At 39.6% G+C, this 16,820-nt stretch overlaps 4 protein-coding genes across 4 annotated transcripts; 3 read left to right on the forward strand and 1 right to left on the reverse strand.

Moving 5' to 3' along the window:
* Nucleotides 1–214: 214 nt before the first annotated feature.
* Nucleotides 215–3,806, forward strand: GCK72_011331 (uncharacterized protein; the record flags this gene model as incomplete). Its single annotated transcript, XM_053728378.1, has 3 exons — nt 215–496; nt 542–1,550; nt 3,628–3,806. The coding sequence occupies 3 exons, from the start codon at nt 215–217 to the stop codon at nt 3,804–3,806; spliced, it is 1,470 nt and encodes a 489-aa protein (XP_053587955.1).
* A 571-nt stretch (nt 3,807–4,377) lies between these two features.
* Nucleotides 4,378–5,235, forward strand: GCK72_011332 (uncharacterized protein; the record flags this gene model as incomplete). The annotated part of the gene is made up of 3 exons (XM_003094186.2): nt 4,378–4,749; nt 4,800–5,104; nt 5,151–5,235. The coding sequence occupies 3 exons, from the start codon at nt 4,378–4,380 to the stop codon at nt 5,233–5,235; spliced, it is 762 nt and encodes a 253-aa protein (XP_003094234.2).
* Nucleotides 5,236–8,901: 3,666 nt separating this feature from the next.
* Nucleotides 8,902–10,016, reverse strand: GCK72_011333 (uncharacterized protein; the record flags this gene model as incomplete). The annotated part of the gene is made up of 3 exons (XM_003094147.2): nt 8,902–9,124; nt 9,169–9,653; nt 9,705–10,016. The coding sequence occupies 3 exons, from the start codon at nt 10,014–10,016 to the stop codon at nt 8,902–8,904; spliced, it is 1,020 nt and encodes a 339-aa protein (XP_003094195.2).
* Nucleotides 10,017–14,416: 4,400 nt separating this feature from the next.
* On the forward strand, nt 14,417–15,056 carry GCK72_011334 (uncharacterized protein; the record flags this gene model as incomplete). The annotated part of the gene is made up of 2 exons (XM_003094172.2): nt 14,417–14,784; nt 14,831–15,056. The coding sequence occupies 2 exons, from the start codon at nt 14,417–14,419 to the stop codon at nt 15,054–15,056; spliced, it is 594 nt and encodes a 197-aa protein (XP_003094220.2).
* Between the last annotated feature and the right edge of the window lie 1,764 nt (nt 15,057–16,820).

Consider the following 16,820-nt stretch of genomic DNA (forward strand, 5'->3'; position numbering starts at 1 on the left):
CTCCTCACGTAGTCCTTAGTCTTCCCTCTGCCACATTTCTATTGATTCTCCTAAACTGCCACGACGTCCGCCTCTCTATTTGCTCTCCACTGTCTTCCACCAAGCCCTCCATTATCTCTTCTACTGGTCCATTTGCAGTTCTTCCCGCCAAAACACACCTTCATCTGCTATAGACTGTCCAGTCCTTTCCTTCATTCTGCCTCCTCGTCTGGCTATGATCACCCGCAAAATCGTTCCCCTAATATTCTTTGCCTCAACAATATTACACAGTCTATTGATACCTAAAACGAATCAGAATAGTCTCCAATACACCGGATACATCGCCATGATCACCTTAGTCGGTACATGTCTTGAATTGATCCGTTATCTTCATCAAATTCTGAAAGTCAATGAGGTAAAACGGTCTAGAAATGAGTTGCTGATTGGATACATGGCAGTGATTCTATGGGCGATGAGATCCAGATATTTACTGTATTATTCGGGATACGATAAAAAGGTAAGTTCTGCTTTTGAGCTACAGTACTAAATTTATCTTTTTCAGACTGTGTCCTCGCTTCAACTCAACGCGTTAATCTATTCTGGGAGTATATATTCCTTTTTGTGTATCACACTTCATGCTGATACACGTATGCCCACTCCACGCTATTCGGAATTCACCGAAACTCGAATTTATCTCGTCGTTGCTCATTTTTACGTAATATTTACTGCTATGGATATGGGAAATTGGCTCCAAGTTTTTGCATGGATACTCTCTTTAGCGAGCTCTATGCACATCTATGAGATTTTGACAAGCCAGAGACCTGAGCCGGCTCCTGTTGCTCCTGCCGCCTTTACCAACACCCGAGATCGACCAGAAGCAAGAGCAGAACCGAGAACAGAAGTGCCTGACAATCAAGAAGAAGAGGGAAAAACAAGAATTCAAGCTAACTTCAACATCAGGGATCAACTAGATAAAAGGGAGAGATTGATTTGTGGAGTGATGACGGATCTTGCTAGAAATCGTGCCGCTGCTCCAGGAACTGATCCAGAGGCTACCGAGAACCCAGTTGTTCCACCAATCGTTCTTACCACAGGAAAACAGACTGGCATTCAGACTGCACAATATCTCGAGTCTACTGTCGTACCGATTCTTCATCAAGGACTTAAAGCTCTCGCAAGGGCCCGTCCAGAGTACCCGATCGAGTTCTTGGCCAACTTTCTCTGGTGCGAGAAGGACCGTTACAAGAACCAAAACCGTGGTGCAGAACCGAGAGCAGAAGAGAATGGCAATCAGGAGGAGGAAAATTTGGGAGCAAGAATTCAGGCTGCTTGGTGGTCGAGGGGACAATACATCGAAGAAAAAAACCAGAGATGTTTTGAACTACTGATCCAACGCTTCAAAAATGCAGCGTCCCCTTTCGAAATCCGGAATGCACTCAAAAGGATGGAGGAGAAACGCAGACATCGAGACCAGAGAAACGAGCTCTTTGGATTGCCGAACATCTTGAAAGACCATGATTTTTTTGACGATCTTGAATATGTGACCGGCATAAAAAGGTGTAGAAATCTAAGTGGGCTACAGTAACCTTAATATATTTTTCCAAACTCATCTGCATCAGGTGTTTCGATACAACTAGAACCTTTTCTTGTAACCACTTGGTTTGTGTGCGGCGTGTTGGAAGATGCCCGATTTGTCGTTAATAAAATGATGTTCTGATTATTTTATCAGTGTTTTCTTATTATTTGCATTTTGTAAAATAAAGTAAATTGATTGAACATTGTGTTTTGAGCAAGCTGCTTCAAGTGATTTAGGATTGTAGGTTACTGTACCGTCTTGACACATTTCTAAAGCTGAAAACTTTGTTTTTCAGAATGGTATTTCATACCCATCATTCTCCCATTCCATCCTCACAAATCTCGACAAATCTGCAATAAGCCCTTGGCTCCGCCCCTTCCCCTATCATTCTTATATATAAAAGACAAGTGGTGTTTGTCTGTTTGTCTGAGGCACTGTCCGCAGCGGTTTTGGAAAGAGAAGAGAAACTGAGCCAGTGGGCAAAACCGAACTGGCGTGCTTTGGTCAGCAACAGCCGCTTTAGACCACTCGGCCATGCGGGCACATTCGAAAGTCAATGACTACGTGAATGAAGAGGGACCAGCCGGCTCAACCGCCGAAGGCGGGGGAGACAGGCTGGTATAATTATATCCTTTCTATACACTCAGAGGATCGGAGGTAGAATATTGATTCTCAACTCCACCCTCACGACGTTATGACTTTCAGAAGCTCAAAATCTAGTAGGATCCCAAAAAATAAGCTATACTAGAGATCTATGTACCATTTCCACCCCTCGAATTCTAAATCGGCAATCAAAATCTGCTAAATCCTGCTGGGGCTCTGCAATGTGCTCTGCTCTACCGTATTGATCCATAACACAGTCTCCATCAGGATTTCGTGGATTCTGATTACAAAAAGGAAGTCTTCGTAGTCTCAATTTGCAGCTGACCCTAAAGAGTTTCCACGTCATCAGGTAATCCGTCTTCCCTCAGCCACTTCTTCTCCCGATTATCACTTCCATCTCTATGTATTCTCATAGACTGCCTCCCATTCCCATCTGAGATCGATCTTCCTCTCCTCACGCAGTCCTTAGCCTTCCCACTGCCACGTTTCTATTGATTTTCCGATTGCCGAACACCTTGAAAGACAATGATTTTTTTGACGATTTTGAATTCGTGACCGGCATAAAAAGGTGCAGATATCTAAGTGGGCTACAGTAACCATAACAACTTTTTTCCAGACTCATCTGCGTCATGTGTCTAAATACGACGAGAACCTTTCATTGTAGCCACGTAGTTTGTGCTCGGTGTATTCGAAGATGCCCGATTTGCCGCGGAAATCCATTGTGATAATGTATCCCATGTTTCAAATATTTCACCCTAATGTTATCTTCTTATATGATATCTTATTATCTTATTTCTTTTGAATGAAGTAATTTGGTTGTACATTTTGCAGAGCTGTTTCAAATGTTTTAGGACGGTGGGTTACTGTAGAAATAGAGATACTAACGAAGAGCTACCTATGACTCCATAATTTCGGGGGTACTGTTACTAGGGATACTGTATCGTTTTTAGAATATCAGCCAATAAATACGCAAGCATGTATCTCAGTCGTTAAACTCATACTTGTTTAACTATCTGGTCTAATTAAACCTGTGAAAACTTCTCACGGTGCCCATTATCATTCGGAAAACCCTACGCAAACTTTCTTACCTCAGAATAGTAGAAATTGTGCATTTTGAGTATCAAGAAACTGTATATGCTTATTTTCTATACTAATATTCTATTCTCTCGTCCAACATCTTGTTAACCAGAAGCCGGGACTTGCGGAACAACGCCATAGTCATTGGAAATGACAGGAAAATGACATGGGTACTGTCCTGCACGTCTCGAAAATAACGGTGGTGGATTGAGATATTTGAAACCAGAGTGGTAAGTACAGTGTGGTTTAAATTTTTTGCCAAGACTTACTTGCTGGAACCTCCTAACATTTGCTCAAGAATTGCAGAATAGTACCGTGGTTATTTGGAATTGAATAATCACCGCACCGGTTCGGCAAGCCTCTTATTTCAGTTTTCATGGTTTTAGTTTCAGAACAAGTACTCCCGAGGCTTACGGAACAGTGCCGTGTCATTCATTGCCTTATGCAGTCCAGTGACGTTCTGGGAAGGCCAGATGGTCTTGGAGATCTAGCTTTTATGGCGAAAGACGTGGATGAGAAAAATGGGTTCTGGGAAAGCCAGAAGGCCTGTGAGACGAAATCTCCTGGCTAACCTGGGTATAGTGCCTAAAATATGTACAGAAATCGTCAAAAGTAGTCGAAAATGACACATTAGCGAGGCCCGCGGAACAGTAGCCGATCCGTATTATATCACAGACATAGAACTCGCTGAGATCTACATTTTGGTATATTTTTTAGTTCATAATATTCATTTTGAAGCGATTTGTGACCGGATGACAAGTATGCAGTTTTGTCAGTGTAACTTTGTCAGTGTACTTATGTCAGTGTACTTTTGTCAGTGTAACTTTTGACAGTGTAACTTTTTGACAGTGTATTTATTCACATTCTTGCATAATTTTGCTGCCGGGCTAGAACGGCTTCATAACATCCGAACCTTCTATCTCAAACTCCCGAGTCCTCACGACTACTAGACCCCAACTATTCAAATAGTGGCCCCCCTTTCTCTCAACCAATGAATGACGATTGCAATCTGATGACGTGGCAAATGACAGATGGTCTCAGGTCTTCCTCTCCCCTCTTCTCCACCCACCCCCGTTCACTCCTTCAGTCCCCCATTGTGTTTTTCTCAACGTCACTAGGTTTCCGACCGTTTCCTTGCCCAAATGGATCCCAAAAAAGAGGTTCCTGAAAATAGAAATGAACCTATATCCATGCTAGAAATCATTATCTTCATATTCTGCTGCACCACCACTTTTCTAGGAGCTATTGGTTGCGCCTATCTCCTTGAAAACTTCAATATGGATCAGGAACTCCGTGAGGAACTTACCGTTTGCTACTATTTCTGCTTATTCGTGTTCTGCCATGTCTTTTTCTTCCACACGGTTATGATAATCTTTAAAGCGATCCGTGATATTATGTTCAGTCTGGAAGTTGAGGATATCTATAGGAAGGACTTGATTCTTCAATCGGGGGCGGCTATTTTTAATGGAGCTGTGGCTATTTTTATGTTGGGATTTGTAGACATCGATGCTGAGGTATATAAGCTGCCAAAAAGAGAAAACAAATAATTTTTAAGGATTTTCAGATTATGTACCTCTGCCAACACTTTTTCATGCACATCTCGTTTGACATTTTTTGTGTTATCTGCATCAATCTCAGATGGCACAAAATCGAAGACATCTCTTACGTCAAATCTGCAATTCTGTCAATCCTTCTTGGTATCGCTACATTCAAAATTGTCACAATGGACACCATTTACACCAAACAAGAAGAAATCAACTGTTTTGATAAGATGTTTTTGGCGACTTGCGTGTTCACCTGGTTCGCTGGTGTGGTGTTTTATATGGCATGGACTGGAGAAGTAGTGAGACGATTTGGTCAATGCTACAGGTAATGAGAATTGAGGTACCGTAACCCATAACATTTTGAATTTTAGCGACGAAAATGAGAAGATCGATGTGGAGTACGGTACCGAGGAGGATGGTATCGAGGAGGAGGATGTGGAAGCTGTGATCGATTAATTGCGTTTTTTTTTTAATTCTGTCTAATGCTCTGTTCTATTTTTGTATCTTATTTAATAAATGTGGTTTTCTGAAGAACTATCCATCAATTCCCACGTCATCATTCCCTCCACATCTTCTGTTACGTCACCAATCCTTAAGGGGCACATCACCATCTCTCTGACCATTTGGTCTTCCCAGAGCCCCAGCCACGTCGTCATCACCCTTAGTCGGGAGTTTGAGATAGAACTCGGGAATTTGAGATAGAAGGTTCGGATGTTATAAAGCCGTTCTAGCCCGGCAGCAAAATTATGCAAGAATGTGAATAAATACACTGACGAAGTTGCACTGACACTGATACATTGACATAAATACACTCACATAAGTACAGCGACATAAATACACTGTCAAAAAGTTACACTGACAAAAGTACACTGACAAACTTACACTGACAAAGTTACACTGACAAAACTGCATACTTGTCATCCGGATCCGGTCACAACTCGCTTCAAAATGAATATTATGAACTAAAAAATATACCAAAATGTAGATCTCAGCGAGTTCTATGTCTGTGATATAATACGGATCGGCAACTGTTCCGCCGATGTCATTTTTTGACGACTTTTGACGATTTCTGTTCATATTTTTGGCACTTTACCCAGATTAGCCAGGAGATTGCGATGTTTTCTACAACGTCTTCCGTGTTTAGCCACGTCGCCCTTTGCCTATTCCTCATACAGTGCCTCCACGCCTTCTTCTACGTCATCAAACTGTAATCCACTATTGCCATCTCCAAGACCATCTGGCTTTCCCAGAACCCAATCCGTTTCCAACTACATACGTCAATAGCTCTATGTCGCCTACTCCGCACACACTGAGCAACACCTGTACGTCTTCTGCCACATCACCATCTCTTAGACCATCTGGCCTTCCCAGAGACCCTCCGATTCTTGAACAAAGTGGTAACACCGCGCTTATTTCGAATTCAGAACCAAGTAACCAAGTTTAGTAAACAGAAATAAACTGAGAAGAATAATACAATTAAAGAGCGTTATGATAGAGATATATAATGCTATGAACCAATCTTCCCTGTAGTATATCGCAAAATATAGTTTTCCTCGGACGTTAGCGGTGGAGATTTGGTACAGGTACATATCACTGGCTTTCTGGAAAAACAATTATTTTTAGAAGAAAAAGCTAATCCGTTTTTATTCTGAAAGATTTTATGAACATCTATCTTATATCCAACTACCAATTAAGTCCATTTTTTCCCATAATGATTATAACTTACATCCCGAAACCTGACAACGGTCGCACAGTGGCCATGAAATTTGGAATATTGCTCGTAATATACGACTCCTCCCAGGTTCCAATAACTATTTCTCTACAGCTTTCAAATTGATTCGATCTTCGAACTTGGCAATTCTTCCATCAGAATGCGTAGATGAGGCCGAGACGAACAGAATGTTACCAAGATCCCACATTGTCTGGAAACTGCCACCAATCTCTTCCTGAAACATACAGCATTTTAGAACATATCAGTTTGGAGAAAACTCCCACAAAAATGATAAGTCTTTTCTACTTGCTCTCTCTAAACCTCCTATAGACTACGCATTCTAGCCGGATTATGAAACTTGAAAGGTGGTGACAAAGATATTAAAATGAAAACTGATAAAAATCGTTATTCGGCAATTCAAACTCACAATTGAAACTCAAATTTACCTTTACCACTCAGAATTTCACAATTTTTTACTTTTAAGCCATTTCAGATGGGTACTCACTTTCACAAGCTCCAAAACATGCGAAAAAATTGTTTAGAATTCAAAAAATCAGTCATTTTCATGTTTTTTCACCCAAAAATCACAATTTTTCGAAAATGTTTGGTTCTGGCCGAGTGGTTAAGGTACGGTTCAAAAGGTCGGGGGTTCGATCCCCACAGTGGTCAAAACTTTTTGAATCTTTTTTTGCTTGTTTTTTTCGGGTTTTACATGACAAATAACCTATAAATCTGGATTTTTTGAGTTTTTTCACCCAAAAATAACAATTTTCGAAAATTTTTGGTTCTGGCCGAGTTGTTAAGGTAAAGGTGCCTATCGCTCAAACGGTCAGGAGTTCAATCCCCGTGGTGGTGAATCTGTTTTTGCTTGTTTTTTTTTCGTGTTCCTCATGTCACCTAACCAATAAATCAGTTGTTTTTGAGTGGTTATAGATTTGGAGTTTTGGGGTCTAAAAATAGGCAGTTTTTGATTTTAACTTACCTTCTCCCACAAGCTCCATCGCAAAATTTAGAATTCAGAAAAAAATCAAAGAATACTGCGGGAGACGGGCATTCCGTTCGCCCGTCTCTTTGTGTTGAAATGAATTGTGAGTTGGTTGTGGAGAGGAGCGATGGAGTGGAGGTCACACTGTCTCTTCCCATCTGCGTCTTCACTAGATTTCATATATTCTTGTTTCATTCTTTTCATAATGTGAACTTTCGAAATTATTTGTCATTAACACCACCACAGATGAGACGCAGATGGATAGAGACATTTTGACCTTCATCTTCACCCCCCACCCCTCTTTTTTCCCTCCCCAACAGAGTTGCGCGGAAGTGATTTTTTCTAAAACGGAAGTCGGAAGTCGGAAGTGATTTTTACTAAAACGGAAGTCGGAAGTCCGAAGTGAATTTTGAAAACGGAAGTCGGAAATCGGAAGTCGGAAGTAAATTTTTGAAAACGGAAGTCGGAAGACGGAAGTCGGAAGTGAAAAAACGCCCGGAAGTCGGAAGTCGGAAGTTGGAAGTCGGAAGTCGGAAGTAGATTTTTTCGCAAAGATTCAAAAACTCTTAGAAAAACATCATAAAATTGGCGGAAATCAGTGGAAAATTAGTTTTTGGCTAAAGAAAAGCCTATTTTCTGTCCTTTTAGACCATTTTTCCTGTATTTCTGCAAAATATACTTTCCGGAAATTCCACAATTATGGAATGACGGAAGTCGAAAGTAAGCATCCGAAAACGGAACTCGGAAGTCGGAAGTCGGAAGTAAAGTTTTCAAAACGGAAGTCGGAAGTGGTTTTTCTTTTCCGGAAGTCGGAAGTGAAAAACAGCCCGGAAGTCGGAAGTCGGAATTCCGCGCAACTCTGCTCCCCAACATCAACTCAGTGTTTCCCCGGATTCACAGTTTTTATTTTTCCCAAAAAGCCCACAGGATTCTACACATTTTGAGCTATAAGTCACCTCAAAATCTTCAAAATCTTCAAAATCCTCAAAATCTTGAAAATCAACAGAGTTATGTATTTTCGATACTTTTCGAATATCTGAAAATTGCCAACGGGTTACTGTAGTTTTCGCGGTGAGAGCCAATTGTGCTACCGTAACTCACTTAATTCCGTCTCAGGACCCATTAAACTTCTATATTCGAAACCTGCAGGCGGTTTAGAAAAGTATAAGCGTGACTGGGTTTGGAGTAGTTGGGTCTCGACGCGAAAACAGTACCTTGCGTGCTAATTACTGTAGTTATTGTGGTGAGACATAAATAGCTTTCAAACTTTCGAAAAAACTACAAAAATACAGTAGCTCCACAACACCCTTTCCGACCTGAATCCCAAGATGTGAATGCGAACAAACAACATTTATCACTTTTCCAATGAAATGAAAATTCATACAAAAAATTAAATTGCAACATTTTCTTCACTCATATACATAAATCAGTGCTCCAACATCTCCATCAATTCAATCAGCGCATAATTCTTTGGTAACTCGGAGCCATGTGTGATTCTCTTACAGGTAGGACAAATCACATGTAAAATATCATTCTTGACTTTCTGCAGTCGGCCAGCACACTCATCACAAATTGAGTGTCCACATTCCTTGAATACTCTGGGGATTCTTGTCTTACTGTAGTCCTCCCAGCATATATTGCAGGCAAGTCTGAAAAAAGGACTTATGGGTTACTGTAAGTGGAGGGGAAATACCTTGGCTGCCGCCTAACCGGGTTCTGAGTATCCTGAGTGGGTGGAGCTTTGGGAACTGGACGATTATATTGAGCACTATTTTGGCCATTATCTTGAATTTCTGGTTCTTGCTCCACGTCTGGAATATCGCCGTCGGCTTCTGGATCTCCCCACGGAGACCAAAAATCGGTAATTATTGTATTAATCGGATTATTCATTACAGGTGGCTCCTCATTCTCCCGCCTCACTCTCAAATCGCTCCAATAAATATTCCAAAACTCATGGACCGCCACAAATGACAATATCCACATTACAGCTTTCATAAAACAAATTCCTGTTTTATGGTTTTTCAAAACATAACATATCATAGCTCCGTGAGTCACTAAAAACAGTTTATGTATCTTTTGGAACGGTGGTGGTAGGCGATAAATGGATGAGCGGAGATATGGAAGATAAAAGAGGATAAGAGCAGAGCCGAGCAATGCGAATTGATTGAAGTAAATTTGCTGAAAAAATATTATTGTTTTATAGAAATTTATTTTTTGTTGAAAACTAACCATCTCATCAACTTTCGACGAGCGCATCAAATAGGTGGACACAATTGGACACAGCACAGCTGCTCCATTCCCAATCAGCAACTCAAATTTATGCAGTTTAGCCTTATCAAGTTCGAAAAGTAGACCGAATAAACTGATAAATACAAAAAATGGAAGAACAGGCAAACAGCAACAAAAAAACCAGATCGCTTGAAAAACTAGGTAGTCTTCCATATATTCTTCCGCATTGTATCTCGATGGAAATTGTTTGAAACCCTGATCGGCTATAAAACTCCAAACAATGAGAGGACGAACGTATTCGATTGGGATCATAGAAAAAGAAGAGAATATGAGAGATAATAAGGGGTAATGTGACGAGGTAAAATGATAGTATTTTCCTAGGGGTCTAGGGCAGGAGGCACTGTAAGATTTTTGAGATAAGCTACCGTTCTCTACACTCTCGTTCCCTCATCTCTTATTACGTCATCTCCCACTATTTTCTCCCCACACAGAAGTTGATCGTTATCATTGGACTTGCGGACCAATCCCTCATAACTCATTATCCTACTAATTTACTGGTCCTCTCTACCAAATCTCGTTCACCTGCCACGTCATCATTGCCACTTATTAATTTTTGCGCCCTAAAGGCTTGCCAGGAGACACCTTGCAACCAGGTAGCCAGGAGCAAAAGATTGGAAGATCGGAAGAATCGGAAGATCAGCGGAACTGGATTGGCTGTAAACGATTGATTCTGAACTCTACCCCTCACGACGTTTACACTTTCAGAAGCTCAGAATCTCGTAGAATCCCAAAAAAATCAATTATACTAGAGATCTCTGTTTGATATAATCTCATTTATGTATGTACCAGAGTTGCGCGGAATTCCGACTTCCGTCTTCCGACTTCCGGGCTGTTTTTCACTTCCGACTTCCGACTCCCGTTTTGAAAATTTTACTTCCGACTTCCGACTTCCGACTTCCGTTTTCAAAATTTTACTTCCGACTTCCGACTTCCGACTTCCGTTTTCGGATGTTTACTTCCGACTTCCGTCATTCCATAATTGTGGGATTTCGGAAAAGTAAATCTCGCAAAAATAGAAGGAAAAATGGTCTAAAAAGACAGAAAATTAGCTTTTCTTCAGCCAAAAACTAATTTTTCACTGATTTTCGCGAATTTTATGAACTTTTTCTAGGAGTTTTTGAATCTTTGCGAAAAAATCTACTTCCGACTTCCGACTTCCGACTTCCGACTTCCGGATTACAAATTTTACTTCCGACTTCCGACTTCCGACTTCCGACTTTCGACTTCCGTTTTAGAAAAAATCACTTCCGCGCAACTCTGGTATGTACAATGTTCACCTCGCGAGTTCCAAATCGGAAATCAGAAACAGCTAATTCCTGCTGGGGACCGAGTCATAGCTCCGCAATGTGTTCTGCTCTACAGTTTACGTCTCACAGCTCCATGCACCAATTCGTAACTCGCCCCCCGCAGAGATTGGTAAATTCTGATTAAAGAAGTGAAATCCTCGTTTTGTCGAATTCGTAGCTAACCCCAAAAAGTTCATTCGGAAACGAATCCGGCCCTACAAACACTGACATCAGTGCACTGACATAGGTACACTGACAAAGTTACACTGACAAAGTTACACTGACAAAAATACACTGACAAAACAACAAACATCTGAACTCGCTTCAAATGAGTTTTATGAGCTGAAAAATATACCAAAATGTAGATCTCAGCGAGTTCTATGTCTTTGAAAGGGGGCTCGCGGTACAAGCGTCTATTTTAGGTGAAACTTAAAACATTTCGAATTTCAAGTCTGGAATACTAATAATCGTACTGCGACTTCCGCGTTCAGCCACAACGTCCCACAATTAATCCCACAATTCCCAGAGACCTTCTGTCACATTTTCTGACACGTCATCAGGTGGTAATTCATCTTTTTCTTTTAGCACACACACACACACACACACACCACATCGACACTTTTATTTGCGCTCTCTCTCTCCTTCCTAGACGATTCTATCTTATTGATTCCAACCATTCAAAAAAATTCAATCGACTATTATTTGGCTTTGATCTCACGTAGATCAAAACCAAATTTATGATTTTATTATTTTTAAATTTATCATATCAACAGCTTTCAAATGAGTATAATTACTGTGAGCATCGGATTACTGTAGTTTTCGTGGTGGGACCTTAGTCTAAGTATTTTTTTCTTTTTTTTCATAAAATCTTACATATTTTAGTTAAAAATCACTTGATTATCTTGAAAAATCAAAAAGTTATAGATTTTCTTTTAACATTTCGAAAATCTCCAAAATTTCAATTAACCGTAACTTGCTCAGTTTTGCTCCAATTTCAAAATTAAAAAAAATTAAAAATTTTTTTCCAGTTTCTGAATTTGCCTTTTAAGACCTTTCAAATAAGTATATCAAGCCCTAGTAGGGTCCCACCACGAAAACCACAGTAACCCGGAGTTTAAAGGCGCTTACCGTAAGACTAGCCATGATTATACTCCTCATTCAAAGCGTCTTAACAAGTTTATAATGCTGTTATTTTGAAAAATACAGATTTTCGAAACATTTCGGAAAAAAGACGAAGGGAGACCGAGTCCTCCAAAACTAGTCAAAATTCGAAACATTTTGAAAATCTCCAAAATTTCAATTAACCGTAACTTGCTCAGTTTTGCTCCGATTTCAAAATTTTTTTCCAGTTTCTAAATTTGCATTTTAAGACCTTTCGAATGAATATAATCATATCCACCTTCTGATTCCAGATGGACCCTCACTACGAGAAACTCAAAAAAGACATCAAGGTGATCACAGGAGTTCTGAAAAGGATTCATGTGGAGGTTCCCTTGAAAATAAGAAAAGAAATGGAGAAAATTGGCGAGCTCGATAAGAAGACAAGCGAGAAGATGGCGGAAATTGAAGCGACAAAAGTGGAATTTGTCCAATTTTATAGTGAAATGAGTGATGCTGATAAAACATCTGTTTGCAGTTATATTGAGGTACAGTAATCTATGATGTTACCATATCCCATGTAAAACTAAAAGCTTTTCAGAAAGAACTCGAGATAGCTGAAAGCTGGTCAACTAAGAAAGTCGAAATCGCAAAAAGTGTCCTGGAAACTCTTGAAAACGTGAAGGTTCAGTTTCAGGAAGGAGTTAAGAATTTCCAAGAGAGATACAACGAGTCGGAAGAGCAAGTTTGGTGTTATTGTAGAGAAGTAAGTGGTTTTTTGGGCATCGGGTTACTGTAGTCATCGTGGTGGGACCTTATTGTCGGTCAAGGTATTTCTCACGTCTTTTTCATTAAATTCTACATTTTTTGGTTAAAAAATCACTTGATTATCTCAAAAAATCGAAAAGTTATGGATTTTCGAAACATTTCGAAAATCTCCAAAATTTCAAATAACTGTAACTTGGCCAGTTTTGCACGAAATTAAAAATTGTTTCCAGTTTCTGAATATGCGTTTCAAGACCTTTTAAATAAGTATAATCATGCCCTAGTAGTGTCCCACCACGAAAACTACAGTAACCCGGAGTTTAAAGGCGCATACCGTAAGACTAGAAAATGTTGCTATTTTGCGTCTAGAGTGAGTTACACCAGAAAAATTTCGAAAATCTATAACTCTGTTGATTTTCAAGCTTTAAAGATGATTTTTAACTCAAAATGTATGGAATTTTGTGGGCTTTTTGGGAAACATATGAACTCATGAAAAATTTTAGGAAAAACCCGACGAGATGTTCATATTTTGTGAGGATCCGAAATGTCCCATCCAATGGTTTCATTTCGAGTGTGTTGGAATCGCAGTGGCACCAGAAGGCGATTGGTATTGTAAGGAGTGTCTGGCGAAGGTAATGGTGGGAGGAGAACCATCAGCGAGCTCCGAGCAACCAGAAAAGAGCAGTAACGATGCTAAGAAGACTACTGTAAAAGAAAGTCAATAAAAAATCGGAACAAATAACATTGGGTTAAACAACCTTTATCTAATTTTCGAATCTGTTCTCAACATTTTTCTGTTTTTTTTTTCATCATTAATTTTTTTGAAATTTTTGAGAACTTTTTAACATGTTAAAGTTTTTGTAATGAAGTAATTACTGTTAAATAACTATTTATTGCTATACTAACTAATTCATTGTTGGTTTCAAAACCTAAAATGCAAAAAAATCGGAAGATTGAATACACTGACATAAATACACTGACAAAAGTACACTGACAAAAGTTCACTGACAAAAATACACTGACAAAACTGCAAACTCGCTTTAAAATGAGTTTTATCAGCTGAAAAATATACCAAACTGTAGATCTCAGCGAGTTCTATGTCTTTGAAAGGAGCGTCTATTTAAGGTGAAAAGACAAAAGTACGCTGACAAAACAGTATACTTGTAATCCGGGTAGGTATGCGAAAATATATTAAAATGGCTACCCAAATGAAATTTTGTTATATGTACATACTGCCTATGTTCAATATTTCCAATTGTTTTATAAAGGTCCACCAACAGAAGAAAAGGCCTTCCACAAATATTCGAGGGTCTGAGGTGTCTAAGGCCTCCCTTTATCTCCCCCGACCCACCTAATTCTGTCTATCTGCCACGACATCATCATCGCCTACTGCATCTATTTGCTCTCCATCTCTAAGGCCCCCTCACAGACCTGCCTAACCCTACTCACTACCCATCGTATTCGTATTCGGTCTCTTCCCGCCAAAAAAAATCAATATAAATAATGTCACCACCCGAAAATTCCGCGCCCCCGGCTCCTGATACCTGCTCTGAAACCCTCGATGATTGGCAGGACGAATTCACGGAACCACCCACCCGGAATCCTCTTCAAAATAACGAGCCAATCCCTATTGAGCCAATGTCCCCAGGCGCCCGTCTGAATTACATTGAACACCTACTACTAGACGACGATCAACCTGCCGTGGACGCTGAAAACGACTGGAATTTTATGAACATTTTCGGTATGAGACACCCATTTGGACTTCGAGAGGACAAGAGGCTGCCTCCAGATGCTTGGGAGCTGGAGCGACTAGACCTGGAGCCCCTAAGAGCTCCACCGATGATGAAAAACAACAATGAAAATTTTTCAAGGTTTTTTCAATCACCACTCAATTACCGTACCCAATTTCTTTTCCAGATTCGACTGCAAAATCTGCTACCACGGATACAACGGCACTACGAGAACGCCCAGAATTCTTGCAAAATGTGGACACACTGTTTGTGAGGTGTGCGCACACCAACTACTCAAAGAGAACGACTTTGAGTGTGCGGATTGTCCATTCTGTCGGAAGGTCACTCTGCTGGATGAGGAGGATGTGGAGCTGCCGAAGAACTATGCGTTGATGGAGATTATGGGCATTTGAGACGGGTGGTTTTCTGTTTGAATTGGAATAATAAAGTTGTTAAGTTATTTTGATAAGTTTCGGACAATATTTACAGGTTTGAAGCAGTTTAACGCATTCTAGCAAACGTGAGTAGGTAAAAACACTGAAACTATGAATTAACTACGAAACTTGAGTTTGAAGGTTTGGAGAAATTGAACAACTGGTGGAAATTCTTTTTAAAACGTTAAAATTGCTCTTGAAACATTTAAAATTGGTTCAAAATTTTGTAAACTTTGCAAAAACAGGTCAAATTGGCTACTAACAGCTAAAAATTACCTAAAACGTGCCAAAATAGGTGAAAATTGCTTCGAAAAAGCATTAGAAGCGCGCGAAACTATGAAAAAAGCCAACAAATTGGTAATTGACAGCTTCAAAAATGCTCAGAAACCCCGAAATTGTGAAAAATGTAAAAGTTTTTATAGAAAAAGCTTCAAACACTTGAAAACACACAACGATGAAACTGAAACTGTTTCAAATAATTTCAGAAAACGAAAAAGTGCAGAAAATTCTCGCAAAACCCTAAAAATATGTTAGAACCACATCGAGAATATTCGATTTCAAGAAATAAAAAAATGTAAACTACAAAACCGATAAGCTGTTTTGTTTTGTTCAGTCCATACAAATTAAAATTTATCGGACAACCAGGTCCAAAATTCACTATCAAACTTAGTCGATAACCTTTGGATTTTATAAGCATTTTCTAAATTTTTTGCAGTGTTTTAATAGTTCAAACCAGAGTTGCGCGGAAGTGATTTTTTCTAAAACGGAAGTCGGAAGGCGGAAGTCGGAAGTAAAATTTTAAAAACGGAAGTCGGAAGTCGGAAGTCGGAAGTGAAAAACGCCCGGAAGTCGGAAGTCGGAAGCCGGAAGTCGGAAGTCGGAAGTAGATTTTTTCGCAAAGATTCAAAAATTCCCAGAAAAAGTTCATAAAATTTGCGAAAATCAGTGGAAAATAGTTTTTGGCTGAAGAAAAGCCTATTTTCTGTCCTTTTTTACCTTTTTTCCTTGCATTTCTGCAAAATATACTTTTCGTAAATTCCACAATTATGGAACGACGGAAGTCGGAAGTAAACATCCAAAACAGAAGTCGGAAGTCGGAGGTCGGAAGTAAAATTTTGAAAACGGAAGTCGGAAGTCGGAATTCCGCGCAACTCTGGTTCAAACAATTTGGACGGGTTTTCAGAAAATATACAGCAAATTTGAGTGTTTCCAAGCAATTTTTCACAATTTTTTTTACATTTGTTTACCGTCATTAATAAGGGCTCCCAGACCAATAAATTATCATCATCGCCCTACACTACGCAACTCATTGACACCATATGTTTTTACGTCGTCTTTAACGTCATCACTTTAAGTTTCTTTTCTTTCAGCTTCCCTTCCTTAAAAGTACACCTAACCTTTTTCTACGGATTCTATCTCGATTCACATTAAAAGTGCAAGTTTTTGTCATTCAGTACTATGTACTACTAATATGTACTTTTGAATGGAATGACATTTGTAATCTCAAGAATTTTGATTTGGAGATGATATTCATATTATTCTAGCCCCCATTTTTCAAATTTTTACGATTTCTGAGAGGAATTAAGAATTAGTTTTTGAAGTTTTTATTCTTCCGGCTCGAGTTGGACACTAATCCTATAATTAAGAGAGAGAAAGAAAGAGAGAGAGAGAGAGAGAGAGAGAGAGAGAGAGAGAGAGAGAGAGAGAAAGTTGGAGCCCCAGAGGTGGCGGAGTGGAAAGCAA

This window comes from Caenorhabditis remanei, chromosome III, assembly GCF_010183535.1.
Source record: "Caenorhabditis remanei strain PX506 chromosome III, whole genome shotgun sequence".
NCBI lineage: Eukaryota > Metazoa > Nematoda > Chromadorea > Rhabditida > Rhabditidae > Caenorhabditis > Caenorhabditis remanei.